This window comes from Xenopus laevis, chromosome 1S, assembly GCF_017654675.1.
Source record: "Xenopus laevis strain J_2021 chromosome 1S, Xenopus_laevis_v10.1, whole genome shotgun sequence".
Classification (NCBI taxonomy): Eukaryota; Metazoa; Chordata; class Amphibia; order Anura; family Pipidae; genus Xenopus; species Xenopus laevis.
In genome coordinates this window covers 61,173,446-61,195,056 of record NC_054372.1, presented here as the reverse complement: position 1 = coordinate 61,195,056, position 21,611 = coordinate 61,173,446, and the positions used below count along the sequence as shown (strand labels likewise).

At 39.2% G+C, this 21,611-nt stretch overlaps 1 protein-coding gene across 1 annotated transcript in view; it reads left to right on the top strand.

Annotated features, from left to right (window-relative positions):
* The first annotated feature begins 969 nt into the window (after nucleotides 1-969).
* Nucleotides 970-21,611, top strand: part of arhgef38.S (Rho guanine nucleotide exchange factor 38 S homeolog) — a 43,862-nt gene continuing 23,220 nt past the window's right edge. Inside the window, exons 1-4 of the mRNA XM_018243384.2 lie at nucleotides 970-1,651; nucleotides 16,683-16,870; nucleotides 20,245-20,368; nucleotides 21,207-21,354. Of these exons, the coding sequence (XP_018098873.1) occupies nucleotides 1,444-1,651; nucleotides 16,683-16,870; nucleotides 20,245-20,368; nucleotides 21,207-21,354 (668 nt within the window). The 5' untranslated portion in view covers nucleotides 970-1,443. The remainder of the gene's footprint in view (nucleotides 1,652-16,682; nucleotides 16,871-20,244; nucleotides 20,369-21,206; nucleotides 21,355-21,611) is intronic.

The following is a 21,611-nucleotide window of genomic DNA, read 5'->3' as shown; positions in this document are numbered from 1 at the left end:
ATTGTACTTGATGTGACTGCTTGCAGATAAGTGCTCGCATGTTCACAAAGTGCTCCCATCTATAGACTTGCTTGAAATTCAGCAGAGTATTCACACTCACACCATGATGCTGTTTGCATTGTGTATAAAGGTGGCCATACATGGGCCATTTGGGGTGGGCGATATCGGGCCCTAGCCACCTTTAGTGATATGTCAATACACTAATCACCAAGAAACTAGCAGCAAGCTGTCTGCAGATTTTCTACAACTTCTATTCAGGTGTTAATTTTGTGTCTTTGCCTCTCTACCAGAGAGGCGCTGATTTTTGTTTTTATTACTTTTCCTAATTCCCCTCATTTTGTGCAAACTGGCACATGCAGAAGTGCATTTTCTTTGTTTAGAGTACATCTCAAAGTAAGACAGCCATACATACAGTGCTGCATTTTAATGAGACAACGACAAGGTGTAAGAACAACAGAACTGGAGGCAGCGGCACACACATATCCTCTGGGCTACTTAGTTGTGAGTGTTTTGTTTTAACTTGCTTCTAGATTTCTCTAATGCCAGCTTTTGCGACTGGTCCACCCTATTTTACCTGAAATAAAAGTATGCCAACTATAAAGCAATCAAACCATCCAACACACAGATGTTAAACAATAAAAATGGTTGCTGTTTGAATGAATGAAAGAAGCAAGCAGTGCATGGCAGGCTGCAAAAAAAGTGCAGTGACACCAGTTTTCTTTTCACCACCAAGTCCTGTTCTTTCATTCATTTACCAACAGGACAACAATACTGTGGGGGCTGTGAGAGGGCTTGGCTTGTTAGCTTAACTTCTTAGTAAAGGAAGGAAATTGGTCTAAAAGATTACATTACACTATCAACGTGGCAGAAAATAAGTCACCTTCATCTACATACAAAGCACCTTGAGAACAATTGCCATTTCATGTATTAGAGTCCCCAAAAGTTTCACAAGTCTCTCTTACACTTTTAGCACTTTAGAGTAAAGGATAAGCCTGCATGTGAGCGCTACAAATGAGCTTGGGTATTTGTACTGAACAATAGGGACATGGTAACAAAGAGACAGCATTTTGAAGCTGCATCCCCCCTTAGGCATGAAGGGATAAGGAATGTGTAGGCATTGCTGGCTTCTCTTTATTGAAGGAGTAAAGGGAAGGGAGCACACACCTCTGCCTTGGGAGGTAAACTTTAGCTCTGGGCTTGTGGCAGCCAATGCTGGTGTGCCTGCTCGTGCTGGGAGACTCTCAGGTGACAAGCCCTCAGGTACACTGTACTATGACTTCATAGGGGTGGAGCAACGGGCTGTACAGGTGTCTGCCTTAGCTAGGTTACTAGTATAGACACAGCTGATCCGTTCCAGGGAGAGCTGACTCATTCCATTGCTGGATCTAGGGTCTGGCACAATAAAACTGGGGCAAACAAGTAAAATAAATCCAATGACTTGCAATGGAAGCCAAGGAAGGCAATGGGAAGGATATATCTACAGCATTGCCGAAGAAAAGGAATCTCACGTTCCTGAAAAGTAGATTGTACATGTCAGAGAGAAGGAAAACTGACACCATTGTGGAGCCCAGTAATAATGTGGATTGTGGGAACTCAGGCACCTTGCGCAGGAGCCAGTCTGACAGAACAGAGTATAATCAGAAGCTAAAAGGTAAGTGGAAATAGCCTCAGGCAACCATCTGTTGGTCATTTGCATGGAGTGAGAAATGAGACCTTCGTTATATTTCATTGCCACCATATTTGCAGCACTTTTATATTATTAAGCATCTCAAGAACTTTCACAACGTTTGGATGGATATGCGAGGCCAAACAGGCCTAGAAATGTGTATTATACACAATTACACTGGATCCTTTGCACATTTTCACCTTTAGCATGTAATATTTGTATTTAATGAGCAAATATACTTGTTCATTAACTGCACTTTTATCTTTTTTTCCCAGTATATTAGATCCTGTGTGTTCTGTTTTAATATAAAAATGATTATCAATCTCTATTATTATCCTTTATGTATATAGTACATTGGTACTATAAAGATATTATATAGAATTCACATCAGTTACATCCCTAGTGGAACTTCCAAGCTATGGTCCCTTTTACATTCACACACAATATGGTTCAATTTATCAGGATATAATTTGTATATGGACTATATTTCTATGGAGTGTCATAAGAAACCAAAGTAATCACAGCAAAATCATGTAGATATGGGGAGAATATGCAAACTCTAGGTAGGCAGTGCCCTGGTGAGAATGGAGAAGGAAAAGATTACCCTCGCACACCCTGGCCGTCCAGATAAACGTGATTCCCAGGTGCTCGGCGTTAGAGGAATTGGCAGCCTCAAATACAACGTGGGAGAAGAACACACCAGCACAACATGGGCAATGCTAGCAAGAAAATCCTTGCTTGTTTATTGCGGATGCAATGTTTTGGGGCTTGACAAAGGGGTTACTCCCCGAAACGTTGCATCCGCAATAATTGAGCAAGGATTTTCCTGCTAGCATCACCAATGTTGTGTCGTGTGTTCTTCCCCTGGTGGGAATGGCACCAAGAATGCCAGCTATGCAAGGCAGCACCAAACTATCAGGCTTCCCCGTTTTTTGTACCAATATAAGATCCATTATTTAGAAAATTCGTTATCCAGAAAGCTCCAAATTACAGGAATCCCATTTCCCATAGACTTCATTTTAATCAAATAATCCACATTTTTAAACATGATTACCTGTACCTTGATCTTAACTAAGATATAATTAATCCTTATTGGAAGCAAAACAATCCTATTGGGTTTATTTAATGTTTCAGTGTTTTTTAGTAGACTTAAGGTATTGAGATCCAAATGACAGAAAGATCGCTTATCCGGAAAACCCCAGGTTCTGATCATTCTGTATATGAAACTCTGCAGCCATTTAACTTCACCTCGCAGCATCTACCTAGATGACGGAGAATCCTTGGGGGATGTGGTTACCAGCAGACGGGTGTGCCAATTTTACATCTGCAGCTTTAGATCTTTTGCCATTACACTTATCTTTAAGTACTGTTCCTGGCAACCACCCAGTTACAATGTATTAATCCGTCACACTCAGACAATAACTGTAGCACTATTCAGGTTTTAAGGCAAGGGCACATGGAGTCATGGCTCTGCTGCGCTCAGCCTGCATTTGATCTACAGGTGGAGAGAAGGGATCCACTCTCTTTCCCATCTCTGTCAACAACTCTGTCAAATACTATATATAATCATTATCCCTTAAAGTGGGTGGTTCACCTTTAAGTAAACTTTTAATATGTTCTAGAATGGCTAATTGTAAGCAACTTGTAAGTCTTCATTATATTTCTTCTATAGTTTTTGAATGATTTGCCTTTATCTTCTGATTCTTTCCAGCTTTGAAATGGTGGTCACTGACCCCATCTAAAAACAAATGCTCCGTAAGGCTACAATGTATTGTTATTGCTAATTTTTATTACTCATCTTTCTATTCAGGCCTCTCCTATTCATATTCCAGTCTCTCATTCAAATCAGTGCATGGTTGTTAGGGTAATTTGGACCCTAGCAACCAGATTGCTGAAACAGTAAACTGGAGAGCAGTTGAATAAAAAGCTAAATAAATCAAAAACCATAAATAATAAAAAAATGAAACCCAATAGCAAATTGTCTCAGAATATCACTCTCTACTATCATATTAACAGTTATCTCAAAAGGTGAACAACCTACATTTATGTTTCCCATGAATTATAACTCATGATTTGTTTTGACCTTATGTTGTGCAGTAATTCCGTGCATCCACCAACCTCTCTGTGTAGTATTATTTGTGTTGTTCCCTTGGGGTAAGGGCACATGTAGCTTTGGTTTTACTGCTCTCAGTCTGCTTTTTTCTGCAGATGGAGAGAAGGGTTCCACTCTCCTCCCTATCTCTGTTAAATACTATATATAATCATTACCCCTTAACAAAACCTACATTTATGTTTCCCATGAATTATAACTCATGATTTGTTTCAACCCTATGTTGTGCAGTAATTCTGTGCATCCACCAGCCTCTCTGTGTAGTATTATTTACGTTGTTCCCCTTGGGGTAAGGGCACTTGGAGCTTTGGCTTTACTGCTCTCAGTCTGCTTTTTTTGCAGATGGAGAAGAGGGTTCCACTCTCTTTTGCATCTCTTTTTATCTGCATGAAAGTAGAGCTTTCACCCTAGTGCAGGCAAATGGATTGTAGTGCAGATTAGCCAGAAAAACACAAAATTGGGCATTTTTTCTGCAGGCAGAGAGATCACTATCATCCATATCTCCATGTATCTGCACTTAAAAGTACAGCTTCTGCCTGACTGCAGGTACACGAAAGATCCTGAAAATGCCACTTTCTCGTTTTTTGGCCCCAACCTCTGCTCCATATATCTGCACTCAGGTGAAAGCTGTACTTTTCAGTGCAGATAAATGGAGATGCAAAAGAGAACAGCCTGAGAAAGCAGCCTGAGAACAGCAGAGCCACCGCTCAATGTACCGTTACCCTAAGGGGAACAAAGTAAGAAATACTACACCGAGAGGTTGGTGGATGGATGTTAAAAATTCATGGGAAACAAATGTAAATAATTGTAAATAGTATTTGGACAGTATTCTGTTTCTGTGTTGCTTTTACATGTACAAAAGTAGATGGGGGTTGCCTGTGAATGTCTATACCTTCGCTTTACTATATTCACTATTATCAGCAGAACAAGTGAGGTGTTTGCCGGTGATATGTAAAACAGAAACACTACCTCTGCACACTTGCTACTTTCACTTCCCAGGCAGTTTACCAAGAAACATGATGTCATTAATAGGCCTTTTCAATGCCTGAAGTTCCATTGAGGAACAGCTTAGATATTTAGTGCTGGTGTCTGTGTCTGTATCTGTCCTGCCATAAGGAGAAAGAAATACTTTCTATATCTGCAGATGTTCATTTATGCAAAATGCCCACATCACCTTTCTTTTAATGTCTTCTTAATTCATAGCGCAGTGCTAGTGACTATGGAGCATTAGGCTATGAGCATACAGGCTGTTGGCTCTGGCTATTGTCAGTACAAAAGGAAATGGTGCATCCAACCTATATGAGCACTACTAAATTAAATGCAATTTCAAAAATAGAATATAAATTGGGAGGACATACTCACAGTTCACTCCAGTCCAAGGATGCATACACATAACAACAAAGCCAAGAATGTGAGTTCCTCCAAGAATTGATCAAGCAGCAAGTAAAAAAATACAAAAAGTTTATTAGGACATGGCCTAACGCGTTTTGTGCCAATTGCCTATTGTCATCCTGCGGATCTGCTCAGTGCCCCTGCTCCATTAATTTAAATCTGATTAGCCTGTGTGCGGTCACACACAGTGGAGCTGAAGCTGAGGTCAGTATTTGGGATGACCTCAATTTGTGTGTGACTGCACACAGGCAGATCAAATTCAAATCAATGGAGTAGGGGTACTGAGCAGATCCGCAGGCTGACAAGATCTGCTTCTGTCAGTACATAATAATGTGCAGGCTGACAACAGCCCAAGGCAACAGCTTGTGTGCCCATAGCCTAAGGGTAAGGCCACACTGGGCGTTTTGGGGAGATTTGGTCCCTGGCGACTAATCGCCTCGTCTTTGCGGCGACCAATCTCCCCAAACGCCTTCCAGCAACCAAATCTCCCCAAAACTTATCCTAAGTAGGGAGAAGTGATTACTGTGGAACGTAATACAGACAGTCCCTGAGTTACGTACGAAATAGTGTCTACAGGTTTGTTCTTAAGTTGAATTTGTATGTAAGTTGAAACATATACATTTACTTATTAAATACAACTTAGACATACTGTATGTTTGTCTTAACATAGTATTTATGTAGACAACCACAGTACTGTAATAGCCTCTGTTTGTAAAAACGAGTTGTATGTAAGTCGGTGTATGTAACTCGAGGACTCCCTGTATAGTATTAAATATGGAGAACGATTTGTTTCAGAATTGTTCGGTAGTGTCAGAGAATATGTAAGTGTATATGGGATGGTGTAGTCCTACTGTTAAATATAACATTTAATTCCCCCAAGGAGTTCAGTGACAAACTAAAGGCACAAGGCAACAGGCCTAGTGTTTTGAAGTTGGGAGATAAATTAGGCCAGATTCAGTTCAGTAGCGTAACATAGTGTGTTTTTATGCTGGAGGCAAATAGCTCCATGCTGCCCATGCAGGCATCTATTGACTTTTTAACCACCTGCCACTATGTGACTGAAGAAACTTTGCCCCAAAAATACCAAAGCTTTAATTTTTTTAGGCCAAAATCCATTTCATATGTGCAGAGACAATGGCATTTATCATCAATAACTGACTACAAAGGTACTTTGGATTGGTATTGGCATGTTCTTCACTGGTGTTTTAATTTGACAGTGAATAAAACAGCGTTGGATAATTAGCATACTGCGTGCAGTTAAAGTACAATGGGCGTATATGCTGCAGCAAATACATTACACTACACAAGGCCAGGGAACCTTAATAAAATGATATAGAGTTGTTATTACAGCCCTACACATGTGCCCACAGTATAGTTTAGGTGCCATATGTTAGCAAATGTAGGGGGGAAGAAGGGTACCCCAAAAATTGTTTCGATCTATATCAGTCTATCACCCTGTAAAAAGGAAAAGACGCCAGCGTTTTTTGGGACTTGGACCAAGTCCTATCTACTCTATTGCACTTCGCCTGGTCTGAGGTGGTGAAGGCAAGTCTGGCGATAGAGGTAACGTTCAGTAAAAACAAAAACTTAGTGAATTTGCATAGTAACAGTCTTTTGCCAGAGCGAAAATAGACCTGGCCTTAGAGTGTGAAGTTGCGCTAGAGTCTATCTCCTTCTCTGGCGTAATTCCATTTGTAAATCGGTGAGGTGCCGAAATGACGTCACACTGGCGAATTTTCGCCAGCGTTAGTCACTTCGCACTTTAGTAAATTTGCCCCTTTGTCTATAAGTAGTATACAGTGGATGAACCGTAGTGTGGAGGAAGTGCCACAAAAAGCCACTAGTGATATCTTGGTACAATGTAGTGTCTTTCTGTGTGTCCCACTTTTGTGTGTTTTCTATTTGCATACTGATTTCATTCATTGAAAGGGGTATTCTTGGTATCTGGGGAATGTTGACCTGTTTGACAGTGCCCTAAGGGTAGTCTCCGTGGCAATATGTTTCCTATTGACTTTGCAAGGAGACAATTCCATTCATAGCTAAACATCTATACCTGTAGCCTAGTCCTTCTAACAATGGGAGAAAACAAAATATAGGCCAGAATAAGATGTAAAAACCCTGAATCTGGGCCCTTACTGATATTTTGTTTTAAAGCCAAATATAAGAGTAAAGTAGTGTTATTTATGATGTGTCATGTTCTTCACTGTGAAAGGATCCTTGCAGAGTGGCATGTATTTTTTTTTTCTGCCCCCACATTTTTTTGTGTCAATTTTGGTAGTTTCTTTTTACATATACGACCAAATGTATCAGCTCTGCACACCCAACCAGTGCACCTACTATGTGGTCACAAAAGCATTTCTTTATGCAAAAACCTCACAAATGTAGGAAGACTTTACAATCATGGACAGATAAAGGCTTATTTACCAATGGGTAGGTGCACCTACAGGAGAGCACTTTTTATTACACTACCCCTGTGTGCAGGGGCACTTTGCCAATTAGGCGAGTTGAGGCTGTCGCCAGTTTTTCCAGTTCTCAAACCGGAAATTCAGCTCTTCTAGCACAAAGAGCGCAGTTAGGTTCTCTGCGCTAGCGTACTGGCCCTCTCTGATGCCCTCCTGGACCCCCTCAGGTGCAAAAAGGTAAGCGCTCGGGGGGGCTGCTGCCTCAGGCGGCGGAGGGGCCAGGGTCGCCCCTGCCCGTTTGCTAAATCTATTCCTAGGGTCACAGGAATGTGACTGGATGTGAGCACCCTTGAAATACTGATGATCAGGCTGGACAGAACTGCATAATAAATTGCAGATGAGCTTGATGTTCAAGCGATTTTATCTACTTTATATCTTAGTGGATTTTGTTTGGTAAAATCTACACTTTACTAAATAAGGACTTCCATCCCATAATAATTAAATATAAGTAATTATAAGTAAGTATGAGTTAAGCATAATTAAGTATGGCATACAAGAGAGGTTATTAATCTTTCATTGTTCTATCTACATTCATTCTAATGATAAACTGGTGTCCACAACATCTGAGTTCTGTAGGAAAGAACCAAATCCAGGATTCAGTTCAGGTTTGGACAAATCCATGGGGGCACATTTACTTAGCTCGAGTGAAGGATTAGAATGAAAAATACTTCAAATTTCGAAGTATTTTTTTGGCGACTTCGACCATCGAATTGGTCGAAGTGGTCGAGACGAACTAAAAATCGTTCGACTATTCGACCATTCGATAGTCGAAGTACTGTCTCTTTAAAAAAAAACTTCAACCACCTACTTCGCCAGCTAAAACCTACCGAGCACCAATGTTAGCCTATAGGCTTTCCTAGCAATTTCTGATCGAAGGAAAATCGTTCGATTGATGGATTAAAATCCTTCGAATTTTTGATTCGAAGGATTTTTCCTTTGATCGTTCTATCGAACGAATTGTGGTAAATCCTTCGACTTCGATATTCGAAGTCGAAGCATTTTACTTCGATGGTTCAATATCGAGGGTTAATTAACCCTCGTTATTTGACCCATAGTAAATGTGCCCCTTAGTGTTCAGCAGAATCTGAACTTGTAAATTCATGTGACTGGACATAACAATGGAATGCTATAATTCATTTATGACAAAGGATGATTTTTTGCTGAAAATGTTAATTTTTAAAATAGGGCTTTGGATTCAGTTAGGTTTTCACAAAATTTGTTGACCTGGATTCAGTGTCTGCTCATATACAAAATATTGGTCTGACCTTAGGGGCATATTTATCAAGGATCGAATTTCGAAGTAAAAAAAACTTCGAAAATCTTCCATCGAATTTGAGTACTTCGATAGTCGAAATATTTTTTCCAGCGAAAACGGCCGTATTCGATCGAAGTACGATCGAATAATTTTTCAAAAACAAACCTTTGACTTGCCCAAAAGCCTCAGATCTTGGAGGTCCCCCATAAGCTAAACAGCAATTCGGCAGGTTTAAGGTGGCGAAGTGGTGAAGTTTTTTAAAGAGACAGTACTTCGATTTTCGAGTGGTCGAATTTTCGAAGGTTTTTCAATTCGAATCAAAGTCGAATTTGGCCTATTCGATGGTCGAAGTACCCAAAAATTACTTTGAAATTATAATTTTTTTAATTCGAAAATCCACTTCGAACTTTGATAAATCTGCCACTAAAGGGCAGATTTATCAAGGGTCGAATTTCGAAGTAAAATATACTTCGAAATTTGACCATCGAATTGAAATACTTCGACTTTGAATATGGAAGTATTTTTCACCGAATTTGGCAATAGTACGATCAAAGTAAAATCGTTCGATCGAACGATTCGAACGATTTTAGCGTACGATCTAACGAGTTTACTTCGATGTGTGAAGACTTAGAAAATGGTTGTAGAAGGTCCCCATAGGCTAACATAGCATTTCGGCAGGTATAATAATAAGTATTGACGTCGAAGTTTTTTTAAAGAAACAGTACTTTGATTATCAAATGGTCGAATATTCGAACGATTTTTACTTCGAATCGAAGTTGAAGTAAATTCAAAGTCGTAGTATCCTATTCGATGGTTGAAGAATCCAAAAAATTACTTCGAATTTCGAATTTTTTTACTTTGAAAATTCCCTCAAATTCACTTCGACCCTTGATAAATCTGCCCCTTAGAGTTTTGTCATCAAATTATTAATTATTCATGAAAAAAAATATTGATAATAAAACTGGGATGGCAAAAAGTAATACAGAGTACATAAAGTGAATGTTTAAGGGTTGTAATTCCCATTGTAATCTATTACAGTCCAGACCAGCACTCTAAAGGGAAACAAGCCATGCAGATATAGAAGCATTGATCACGCAGGAGACTTTTAAAACCATTCCTTTCATTGTCGAGCTGAAGTTATAAAGCAAAAGAGGACTTCTTTTTCCATTAAGGCGCCAGAGACTGCCACATAAATACAGGAAATAAATGCACAGCAGAGCAAATAATATTTTCAAAGCCGAGCACAATTTTTTTTTTTTTTTTTTTTGCAAAACACAGTTTTCAGATGCAAATTGCCTCTGTTTTTAAAAAGCATTTTTTTGACTGACAGTATACTTTTAAAAAGCAGCCTATATTATTGATTTACATATATTCTTCCTTCCTTCAGAATGATTTGATCTATAAAGATAAACAAGAATGTCTAATAGCAGCAGCAGCCCTTGTTTACTTTAAGTAGAATATTTGTCCAGCCTTTAGTCTATAATCTGTTCAAAGCAAGATCTACTGCTTGTATAAAAATGCATTTATAATACAATTCAAGTTGTAAGTGGCTAGCTAAATTCCTACCTGTCGCTAAGGGTCAGGCCACATAGGGCGTTTTTGAGCGACTAATCGCCTAGTTTTTGCGGCGACCAATCTCCCCAAACGCTTTCCTTGACTCTGCACGGACTAAAATTAAAAAACGCCAGTGTTAATCACACGCGGCGGTTCATTTTCTGAAGTTGCCTCAAACGCTCTGTGTGGCCTGACCCTAAATCATTTTTAAGATGACAACTTTTTTGAAACTGCTAAGAACACAGTACTATATATTCATTATTGTGTTGCAATTGGCCTTACTGAAATATTCTCTTCTCATACCTGCACTGCATGCTATACCAGTTTTCCCACCACAGCTCACAAACAGGCCTCTCTCTACAGCTGGATGGTTTATGTCTGTTTGCTGTGAATGTTCCCCTTTCCTGCTGAGCAGAGAAAACCAAACACAACAATGTCATATTAACATATGCAGGGTAGCTAAGTAAAATAAAGCTATAATGTGTCATTATCTGATTCACAGTGTAAATGTTCCCTACAAGTAATCTGGGCATACATAAATAGATCCATTTGTTTTGCAATGTCACCAAATGAGCATATCATTTCCAGCTTTGGCCACCCATATTAGAGGAATCATCTTTTCTTGTGAGCCCCCTATTTCCCCCTACAGACGTGGGGTCTGCATCCTCTATAGTTCTGTCACTGCCTACAGCAACCAAATGGAAGGGACAAGAGATGGAAGAAACAATGGGACTGGTAAATAGGTAAAGGAGGCCTGGCACTGACATTCATTCTATATGTGAAAAGTTCTGGCAACTTTTCACATAGTGTTTAGCAGCAGCATTGACGGGATGGCTTACAGCACACAATAGACTCTTCTGTTAAACTATTGCAATGCTTTAAGCTTCTTATTACCACAACCTTTTCAAGGAAAATGTCATTGCCGTTAAAGGGCATGTAAAGGCAAAAAAATAAAATCCCATTTTTACTTTCTTTAATGAAAAAGAAACCTATCTCCAATATACTTTAATTAAAAAATGTGTACCGTTTTTATAAGAAACCTGACTGTATACAGTGAAATTCTCCCTTCATTTACTGCTGTGGATAGGAATTGTCAGACGTCCCTAACTGTTGAGCAGGGAAACAATCATACTTATGAACAGTAGGCAGAGCCCCCGCCTTACTTCCCAGCCATGCAGAACTCAAGCAGCTTTGTTTGTTTCCCTGTAGAGCAGTCGGCAACTGTGTAGATATTTATATTGGATTTTATTTCTTCCTTTACATCCCATTTACTGTTTCCAACTCCAGCTGCAGGGACAAAGATCATGGAGCCAGATTTAAACTGATAAACCGGGCTTCTATATGAGAATTATTTTGCTGCAGCCACTGGTTCTGCAGGCTTGGAAAAAGTTTGTATGACACCATTCAAAATCTATAAAACCACATTAGATTACATGACAACACAGGACCCAGTGCAGTCTGCCTATTCTGATTACTAATCTTGCTGTATCGGCTTCTGGCAGATATTTTTTGACTTGTGCTGTTTTGCTAATTTATGACGATCCCTAAGCAACCCAGACCACACTGAGCATGTGATTAGTCTTGGTCTTGCAAAGATGTTTGACAAAGTTACAAGATTGTGGCCCCCTGTGGCCAACTTTGAAAGCATAAATCATTTGTTTGAATAGGCTTGTGGTGCAGTAAGTTCATGTTTATGTTTAGTATACAAAATACAGCATTTCTAGCCTTATTCTATTTTAGACTTTAGTTGCCATTTAAACAACTACCAATTCATGTCAATGAAAATCTAGTACCTCTTGTAATGTATTGAAGTTTACCAAAGACTCACATGCTGCTGTTTTTGGCAGAGAACATTATGTGTGGTAGAACAGTGGTTCCCAATAGGACACACTGGATCCTTAAAGAAATTGTTCAGCATAAAAATACAAACTGGATAGACTGGAATGGATAGACTGTGCAAAATAAAAAAATGTTCTAATATAACTAGGCAAAAATGTAATGTAGAAAGGCTAGAGCGACTGGATGTCTAACAAAACACAACACTACTTTCAGCGCCGGATTTCGTGAGCGGACGCCCCGAGGCCCGGCCGCACGTCCACCCGCTTACCCCCTCGGGTGCGAACGCGTATGCGCGCCTGCACCGGAGGCTGAGTAGCTGTGCTACCCAGGAGCTACCGCCCCTAATATTCTGCCGCCCTAGGTCCGGGCCTTTGTGGACTCGCCACAAATCCGGGCCTGACTACTTCCTGCTTTTCAGCTCTCTTGGTTTCCACTGACTGGTTACAGTGACTTGAGGGGGGCACATGGGTCATAACTGTTGCTTTTGAATAGGGATGCACTGAATCTAGGATTCAGTTTGGGATTCCGGGCAGGATTCTGCCTTTTTCAGCAGGATTCGGACTCGCTGGAATCCTTCTGCCCGGCAGAACTGAATCCAAGTCCTTATTAGCATATGCAAATTAGGGGCGGGAGGGAAATCGTGTGACTTTTGGTCACAAAACAAGGAAGTAAAAAATGTTTTTCTCTTCCCACCCCTAATTTGCTTATGCAAATTAGGATTTGGATTTGGTTCGGTATTTGACCAAATCTTATGCGAAGGATTCGGGGGTTAAGCCGAATCCAAAATAGTGGATATGGTGCATCCCTACTTTTGAATCTGAGCTGAATGCTTAGGATCAATTACAAACTCACCGAACTGTTATGTCCCATGTGGCCTCCCTTCAAGTCGAGTAACTCAGAGTTAGAGAGCCGAAAAGCAGGAAGTAGTGTTCTGGCTGTTATGTTAGACATCTAGTCACTCCAGCCTTTATACATTCAATTTTTGGCCAGCTAACTATATTAGAAACATTTTTTATTTTGCACACCTATTTACCCAGTTTTTATTTTTACACTGAACTGTTCTTTTAAGAGACTTGGACCAGTGGCAGAGGGGTTTAGCCCTCAAGTCTGTTAACATAAGATTTAGGGTAGCAATTGATTATCATTAAATCAAAGCTATATGGGAGTCAGGTACATGACAGCTGGTGCCACAGATTTAACAATTTGAGACATATAAGTACTCTAGTTAAACCAATAGTTTTCTGATATTTTTGGTTCAACATCCCCTTTGTGGATAAAAATTTAGGAAGTAGCCCCCAATTACCTCATGTTATAATCAAAGATAAATATTGTTATTTCAGTCATTCTGCTATATAGTTTAAAACACATTTGAAATAACAAATACCGTAAGCACTTCTGCACTCAGACCTGGGCAGGCAGGTTCCCTAATGTAGAGGGGGCACTTGTGCTTTCTTATACAGCAGAATTTCTGGTAAAAACAGCATTCTGCTCGTAATTTAACCAGGGGAGACATTTGTGTTACCCCTTAAAAAATACTGCTTGGGGCATGGTTTTAACTTTGGGGCAAATTCACTAAAAGGCGAATTGGCCGTCTCTAGCGAAAATTCATCAGAAATACAATCCGAGGGGACATCGACAATTAACAGACATAGAGGACAATTCGCTAGCGAAAGAGAACATCGCTAATGAAGTTTTCGCTCAGGCGAACGAGCGTTACTCTGCAAATTCATTAAAGTGAGAATTTTCCATTACATTACCCCTTTCGTGAGACCTGGTGGACTGATAAGATGAAGCTACATCCTCCTCAATCTTATGTCAGTGACATCATATCCTGCATGCCGAAAAGTCATTAAAAAAGACAAAACAGTGTTTTTTCATATTTTAAAATGGAATTGAGTTTAAAAGTTGTAGCTGTTTAAATATTTTTGTTTTAACATGTTTTTTAACGATTTGAGGGGCATGCCACATTTGTTTTAGGGTGGGATCATGTCTAGGGCATTAGAGGATCTCTTTTGTCTTTATTTTGCATCCTTGGACATTTTTAATAATAATAAGTGGACACTTCAAGCAATTTCACCAACATCACTAATAAAGACATATATATGACCTATATGTACCCGTCCTATTCAGACTGACCCAAGCGTAAGTGTATTATGAAGTTTCGCTAGGCAGAAATAAACGTTTTCTATGAAATGCTTGTGCTGACAAATTTACGTTACCAAAACTGCACCAGCGTTCGGCTGCCGAGACGCAACTTTGCATTTTAGTGAATTAGCGTAGTGGTAGAGAATTTGTGCCAGATGAAGTTGCGCAAAGTTTGTTGATGCCTTTTGATGTGAAAATTCATCCTTTAGTGTATTTGCCCCTATGACTTTTGTTTGGAGCACCCTTAATTGTTCTTTAGGCTGTGCCCTCCCCATACAATGCTTTGGCAGCCTTTGAGGGTCCAGCTCCTCAGCTTGGAAAACTGTACCTTAAACCGCCAGTATGTGGACTGACAAAAGCTGCCACATTGACTCCTCCAGGCGGCCTATGCATGAAAATATTGGAGCATCCTGGCCAACCAAAATCTGAAAATCATCCAGGACTGTTGGGCAAGTTTCAAAATCCCTTTGGTTGAGGATTGCATTAGCATGTCTTACTTGATGGCTCTCCATATCTCAACTTGGCCCAGAGTGTGGCCAAAGATCCACTCGCCAAATGATCCATATCAATACGTGGATGGTCAGCAGAGATACAGTATATTTGCTAATATCCATGACCAAAAAAACTGTTTGAATTATAAATCAACACTTATCTGTTAGTGACAGATCAGTCTGTATTTAGTAAAACAGAGAAATCAGAACCAGAATTATATTTTTTATGATTTATGGCAGCTAGATAAGGATGCTGACGTGAATGTGGTTATAGTTCATACATAGCTGATATAAATAAAAGGCTTTGGCTGTATGAATCAATTTGGGAGAATGGATCATTGAGTTTGCCTTAACTGATGGTGGCTGCAGAATATATTGCTCACCCATAGCTTTACAGACCTGATGTATAGTAATTGGCAAAAATTGTGAAAATATAAACTGTGCTGGGTAGCATGCAATACCCTGGGGCTGCGTTAAAGTTAATTTGTAGTCTACACCAAATGCAAGGTAGATCTTGTTTTATTGTTTTTGCTTGCTAGAACCAATACAGAAAAATAATTGAACTATGTTTCTTCCCAGTCCTGTGTGTAAGGCACCAGTCAGCATTTATTTTCTTACATTAAAACGTTGAAGTGATAAAAACAATATGAGCCAATATACCTCCTTTAAATATTAACAGTCAATGCACTATCATTAATGAAATTAGGTGAGATCTGGCTGGGGACCACTAGTGGCCCACTGGGATACCAGGAAATCTCCCAGTGGGCTCAGGTGTCAGTGGGCCCTCTGACCATTTAGGCTATTTCATGGTCATTCCCTATTTCTTTATGGGGAAACAATGCTTAATAATGGAAAAATATAGTATATAAATATAAAAGACTAGGAGAATAATGAGTGAGGAGAGGATGAATAATAGTTTAGAAAGTGGAGCCATGATCTAACCTTTAAGGTGGACCCATGGTCTAAGGTTTTCTGGTGGGCCCCTGGCATCCCAGTCTGACACTGCTAGTGTTCTTGTGGCTATGCGCCCACGGGCAATTAGCCTTTACTTTCATTTAATGCCCACAGACTGTAGCAATTCATAAAAGCAGGGCTTCATCTTCACCAGAAGGGTACAGACACAAATCAGTGCTGTGATGCATTAGGGATAGAAATACAAGTGGCTGGCTTGAATGTGCTGGATGCAAAGTGCTGAAGTTTAGTGAAAACACACCATTAGGACAACCAATGCATTTTTTTAAGCACTCTAATTTGACTATACTGTGTGTTTTTCTTTTTTCCCATTTTAGTTATTCTGTGTATTCTACTGTATGTGCTGTCTACTAGTGGGAGTCGTTTACAGACATCCCAGACATAAGTGCAAATGCTCTAAGTCTAAGGGGTGCAATTGCTAATTTAAAAAGCACTTGTGTCCAGGGTCTGGCTGCCCTCTACTTTAGTTGGCAGGTGCTTAAGTAGAACAAGCAACTCAACCAGAATAACCAAGTGATGTAGTGAAAGGACAGTAGTGAAGTCCTGTACATGGAATTTTAACAAAAAAAAGAAAACCGTTATACTATAGGGACCAAAGGCAACTACAGTCTTAACGGCCACCTATGTCTAAAGTTTATACAGTATATACAGGCAGATACTACACTCATGTTTTACTGGTGACATACAGTATTATATACAGTTCTCATTCCTCGTTTTAAGTATAATTCTAATTTACTGGGCATCTATGGGAAATGTGGAACATCTTGCCATATATTTGTTCTTTACCATTTAACAGACAAAATGGCCCCAAATGTTTCATCATCTGCCCCAGTATCCCCAACGCAATCTTCAGAAGACCTGCAACAGACCAAGATCATTAAAAGGACTAAGATTATAGGTGAGCTGATCCAGACGGAGAAGGACTATCTGAATGACTTGGAGCTTTGTATCAGAGAAGTAGTAAAGCCTCTTAGAAGCAATCATGTAAGTAATAAAGTAATAAAATCTTCTTTACCAAAATATCTAAAAACTATCCGAAAAATGTTTTAAAAAGTTACTTTAGGAACATCTCACCAAGCGGCAGAGGTCATCAGATCCATTGCAGGCAATAGAGAATTTAATTCTCTGTAACAGTAAGAAAATGCTCTAGCAAGTAACTTAACAGAATAGGACACCTGTAGTGGCCCCTACACCCCTGCAAAGACCCTTGCTACCCATATATTTTGTTATGAATTGGTACATTGGATGTAATTGCAGGTAAAGTTGCTGTACCATGTTAGCCAGTAAAAATGTTAAAGGGCAACCCTTTTAAAATAAAAAATAACAAAAGTACTTAAAGGGATACTGTCATGGGAAAAAATTTTTTTTTCAAAATGAATCAGTTAATAGTGCTGCTCCAGCAGAATTCTGCACTGAAATCCATTTCTCAAAAAAACAAACAGATTTTTTTATATTCAATTTTGAAATCTGACACGGGGCTAGACATTTTGTCAATTTCCCAGCTGCCCCATGTCATGTGACTTGTGCCTGCACTTCAGGAGAGTAATGCTTTTTGGCAGGCTGCTGTTTCTCCTTCTCAATGTAACTGAAGGAGTCTCAGTGGGACATGGGTTTTTACGATTGAGTGTTGTTCTTAGATCTACCAGGCAGCTGTTATCTTGTGTTAGGGAGCTGTTATCTGGTTACCTTCCCATTGTTCTTTTGTTTGGCTGCTGGGGGGGAAAAGGGAGGGGGTGATATCACTCCAACTTGCAGTACAGCAGTAAAGAGTGATTGAAGTTTATCAGAGCACAAGTCACGTGACATGGGGCAGCTGGGAAATTGACAAAATGTCTAGCCCCATGTCAGATTTCAAAATTGAATATAAAAAAATCTGTTTGCTCTTTTGAGAAATGGATTTCAGTGCAGAATTCTGCTGGAGCAGCACTATTAACTGATTCATTTTGAAAATTTTTTTTTTCCCATGACAGTATCCCTTTAATATAATCATAGTTCTCTGTTATATATACAATATTCAGCTCATAGGTCAAATGACCCAACAAAAAGGAATATCAAAAATAAAAAACTGGACACACCAATAGGAAATCATTTCAATGGCCCTCATCACTCCTTAAAGTATTTAAGAATTTTGGTTCTTAAGGGCGATTTTAAAACAGATAATGAAAGAAAAGTGTGGGGATACAAATTAATGGAAACTTTCAATTCTCTGAAGAAGGGACTAAACCTGGGCCTTGGATTCATGGGCAATTGTGTGGACTAAGAAAGGACTGCGCCAGGTCAGAAATACCAACATGTCTGTATCTGGACTAAGAGATCATATGGAATTCCTTTTATTCTACACTCCAATAATTCAGTCCTAATTTATACTCAGCCTTTTGACCCACATTATCTTGTACCTTATCTGCTTGGCTCTTGCAGATCCCCTCGTAAATGACTTTAACATCTTACTCGCAGAAATATTCCTTTTGTTGGTCATTCGACCTGTGAGCTGAATGTTGGATATATATACCAGTGAACACCACAGCTTTATTGTAATCAGCATGAAAAAGGAACTAAAATGTTCTGAAAGCTTGCTATGATTATATTAGTTAGCCAATAAAGGTATCACCTTTATACCACTTTTGTTATTTTTTTATTTCAAAATGGTTGCCCTATTACTTTGTTAAATATGTCATATGTATCTCTGTGTACTTCTACCATTTGACTCACTCCCACTTTGTGGCTGCTGACATCAATGGTGAGTAAATACAGGTGAACAAATACTGGTGAGCATATTGGTTAAGTGGGCAAGGTTGGCAAACCACAAGTTTACTGGCTTCTATACTTAAGTCTTGCTGCAACCCTATGGTTGAGGTATACTGTATACACTGCAGATAATATCAAATCAGGCTATGGCACCCAGAGCAGTTTAATTACAGGAGAAATTGCATCAGAACATCTAGAATCTAGGCTGATGTTTCTCATTACTCTTAAAGTGGACCTGTCACCTACACATAAAAAGCTGCACAATGAAAGTCCTTTGCAAATTAAACATGAAACACAATTTATTTTTTTCATTTAAACATCCAAACCGGTTATAAAGGTATTTAAAATCAAATAGTATATGCCCCGCCTCTATGCGCGAGGCATAGAGGTGGGGCAGTCAATTACTTTCACTTTCAATTCAGCACTTCCTACATATCACTGCACTTTTCACATTGCCCCTTCCCTCCTCAGGCTCTATAATTATGTAGTGCACTGCGCATGGGCATTACGTTCCCCAATCAGGTGCATATACAAGATTTTGAGGTGATCCAAAATATACTGTATCTTAATAACGAAATGGCTCCTGCCTGCTTGCTGTCATAGTGTAATTCTAAGAATAAAGGAAACAAAATTTAAACAATACATATAATGTAAGTAAAGATTATTTTGCTCAGCTAACATGATAATAAAGAATTTGGAATGATTTCTTAGGGTGACAAGTCGACCTTAAATGGAAGATGCACTGGATGTGGCACATAGCAACTATTGCAACAGAATGTAAATGTGTAGGTTGGTACCTACAGTGTACCTTTGTCATATCTTTTTTTTTAAAGGTAATCTTTTATTGTTTTCATAAGACAAACAAAAATCAAATAAAAAACATAACATAAAGAAAGTGAGAGTGTTAGCCAATATAATCCAGTTTGGTACTGTAGGCACCCATCCATTGTTTACTTGGCATAGTATAACAGTGTTCTGTATCAAACCCTTGCATTGTTTGAAGGGGTTAGTTCATCTACAACCTTGAGTATACATAACTGGATTGTTAGTGCATTTGGGTAGGCTAGTATCTCTGCCAGGAGAGCAGTAACCTCTGACCAAGACTCGACCACCTGGGGACAGAACTAGGCAAAATAGAGGACATAGCTCCTTCAGTGCCACATCTATGGCATTTTGTCTCAGGCCTGCATCCCATGGACCTCATTCATACCAGCGGTAGAACTGATGTAAATACTTAACTACATCGTTTATTTTTGTAATTAGTAATAGGCCCCCTCCTTAACCTTATCCCACTCATCCTCAGTACGTGTGGTGAACTAGTTAGCCATTTTCTATATCCCGTCTGAAAGGCAAAGGGAGGAGTTTGAAGTAGGAGTTTATAGATTGTAGAAGTTGGTTTAAGTATGGAGAGTGCTATTTCAAATTAAGGTTGAGTGATCTGATTATTTATAACTACAAACTGTGCAATACAGGAGTGCCTTCATTGGAAAAACTAAATGTGGAGGTAGTTTTGTTATATCTAGTATTAATTTCTGTTTGCAACTATCTAAACCTATATCCTGCTCCTAAGTTCAAAAGTAAATGATTCACATAGTCTTCTTTTGTCTCACCAGTGGGAGCAGATAGATGTGGATGCCTTGTTCAGCAACATTGAATCTGTTTGCCAGATCTCAGCTAAGCTGGTATCACTTCTTGATGAAGCCACAACAAACGTGGAACCTGAACTTCAAGTGATAGGTACAAAGTGGGTTATTGAGTTTCCTTTTTTTATGTAGGGATTAGTGATGGGCAAATTTATTCACCAGGCGTGAATGCGCAACGGTTTCACAAATTTATTCGCCAGCGGTGTCAAAAAACAGCGAATGTGCGCCGGCGTCCAAAAAATGGACGCCGGCATCAAAAACGAGATGCCAGCGCCATTTCGTGGGAAATTTGCAAATTTTTTGGCGAAGCGAAATGCCCCAAATTCGCCCATCACTATTAGGGATGAGATTGCTGGAGGCTGGTGTCTTAATCAAAAGAACTTGTGTTAGGTTACTGTTATAATAATGTTCTGGACTTATTTAGGTATATTTGTTTTTAATCTCTGGATTTAAAAGATGCGTGTAGGGACTTTAAAATGATATCTAGCTCTGAATATTATCTTATGATAGAGGTCACACAGGTCACAGGGTTTGTTTAACACATTAGTTGAAAAAAGTGGCAGTCAAAATGTCCTCCTCTACCTGTCACCTTTTACCATAATAATCTATTGGAAAAGCTATGTTTGAAGCATATATTTAAAGCATTTGATCAAGCAAAAAGGTCTGCCTGTTTTGAGTGAAGTCTAGTTCCAAACACTCCTTAATCTCTCCTAGCAACACATACATTTTAGCCTTGTGGTACCACCAACAGCACTGCAGTAAAGCAAAGAATATAGTCAACAATGCTTTTATGTTGCTAGGAATGGGTCTCTCCTAGGGAGCTTTATGCATAAACCAGCTCTGGTAGTAACTAGATGTAAGGGCTAAACAGCAAAAACAGCAGCAGTAAAAACTATTGTCTTCACAAAAGTGTTTTTTATTTCTATTTGCAGGGGAAGTGTTCTTGGAGATTAAGTGCCCAATGGAAGATGTATATAAAATCTACTGTTACCAAAATGATGAAGCTCACACTGTGCTGGAGTCTTATGAAAAGGATCCTGAAATAAAGGAGCATTTAAAAAATTGCACACAGGCCTTGAAGTAAGATTTTGTTTTAAAAAAAAAAAATGTATTCAATTAGTTTATTGAATTTATTGATTTTATTGAATTTAGCCCTGGGCCAACTAGAGACAGATGCATGTAAAAAAAGCCCATTTTAAACTGAGTCTCATAAATACTATACAGTATATCTCCCACTGCTTCTTACAAAACCTTCGGAAAGCTGGCACGCTGCTTGTGTTCGCAATTGGGTTCCTTTGTGATGATCCTGAAAATAGTTCATAGAAAACTTTGCCTTC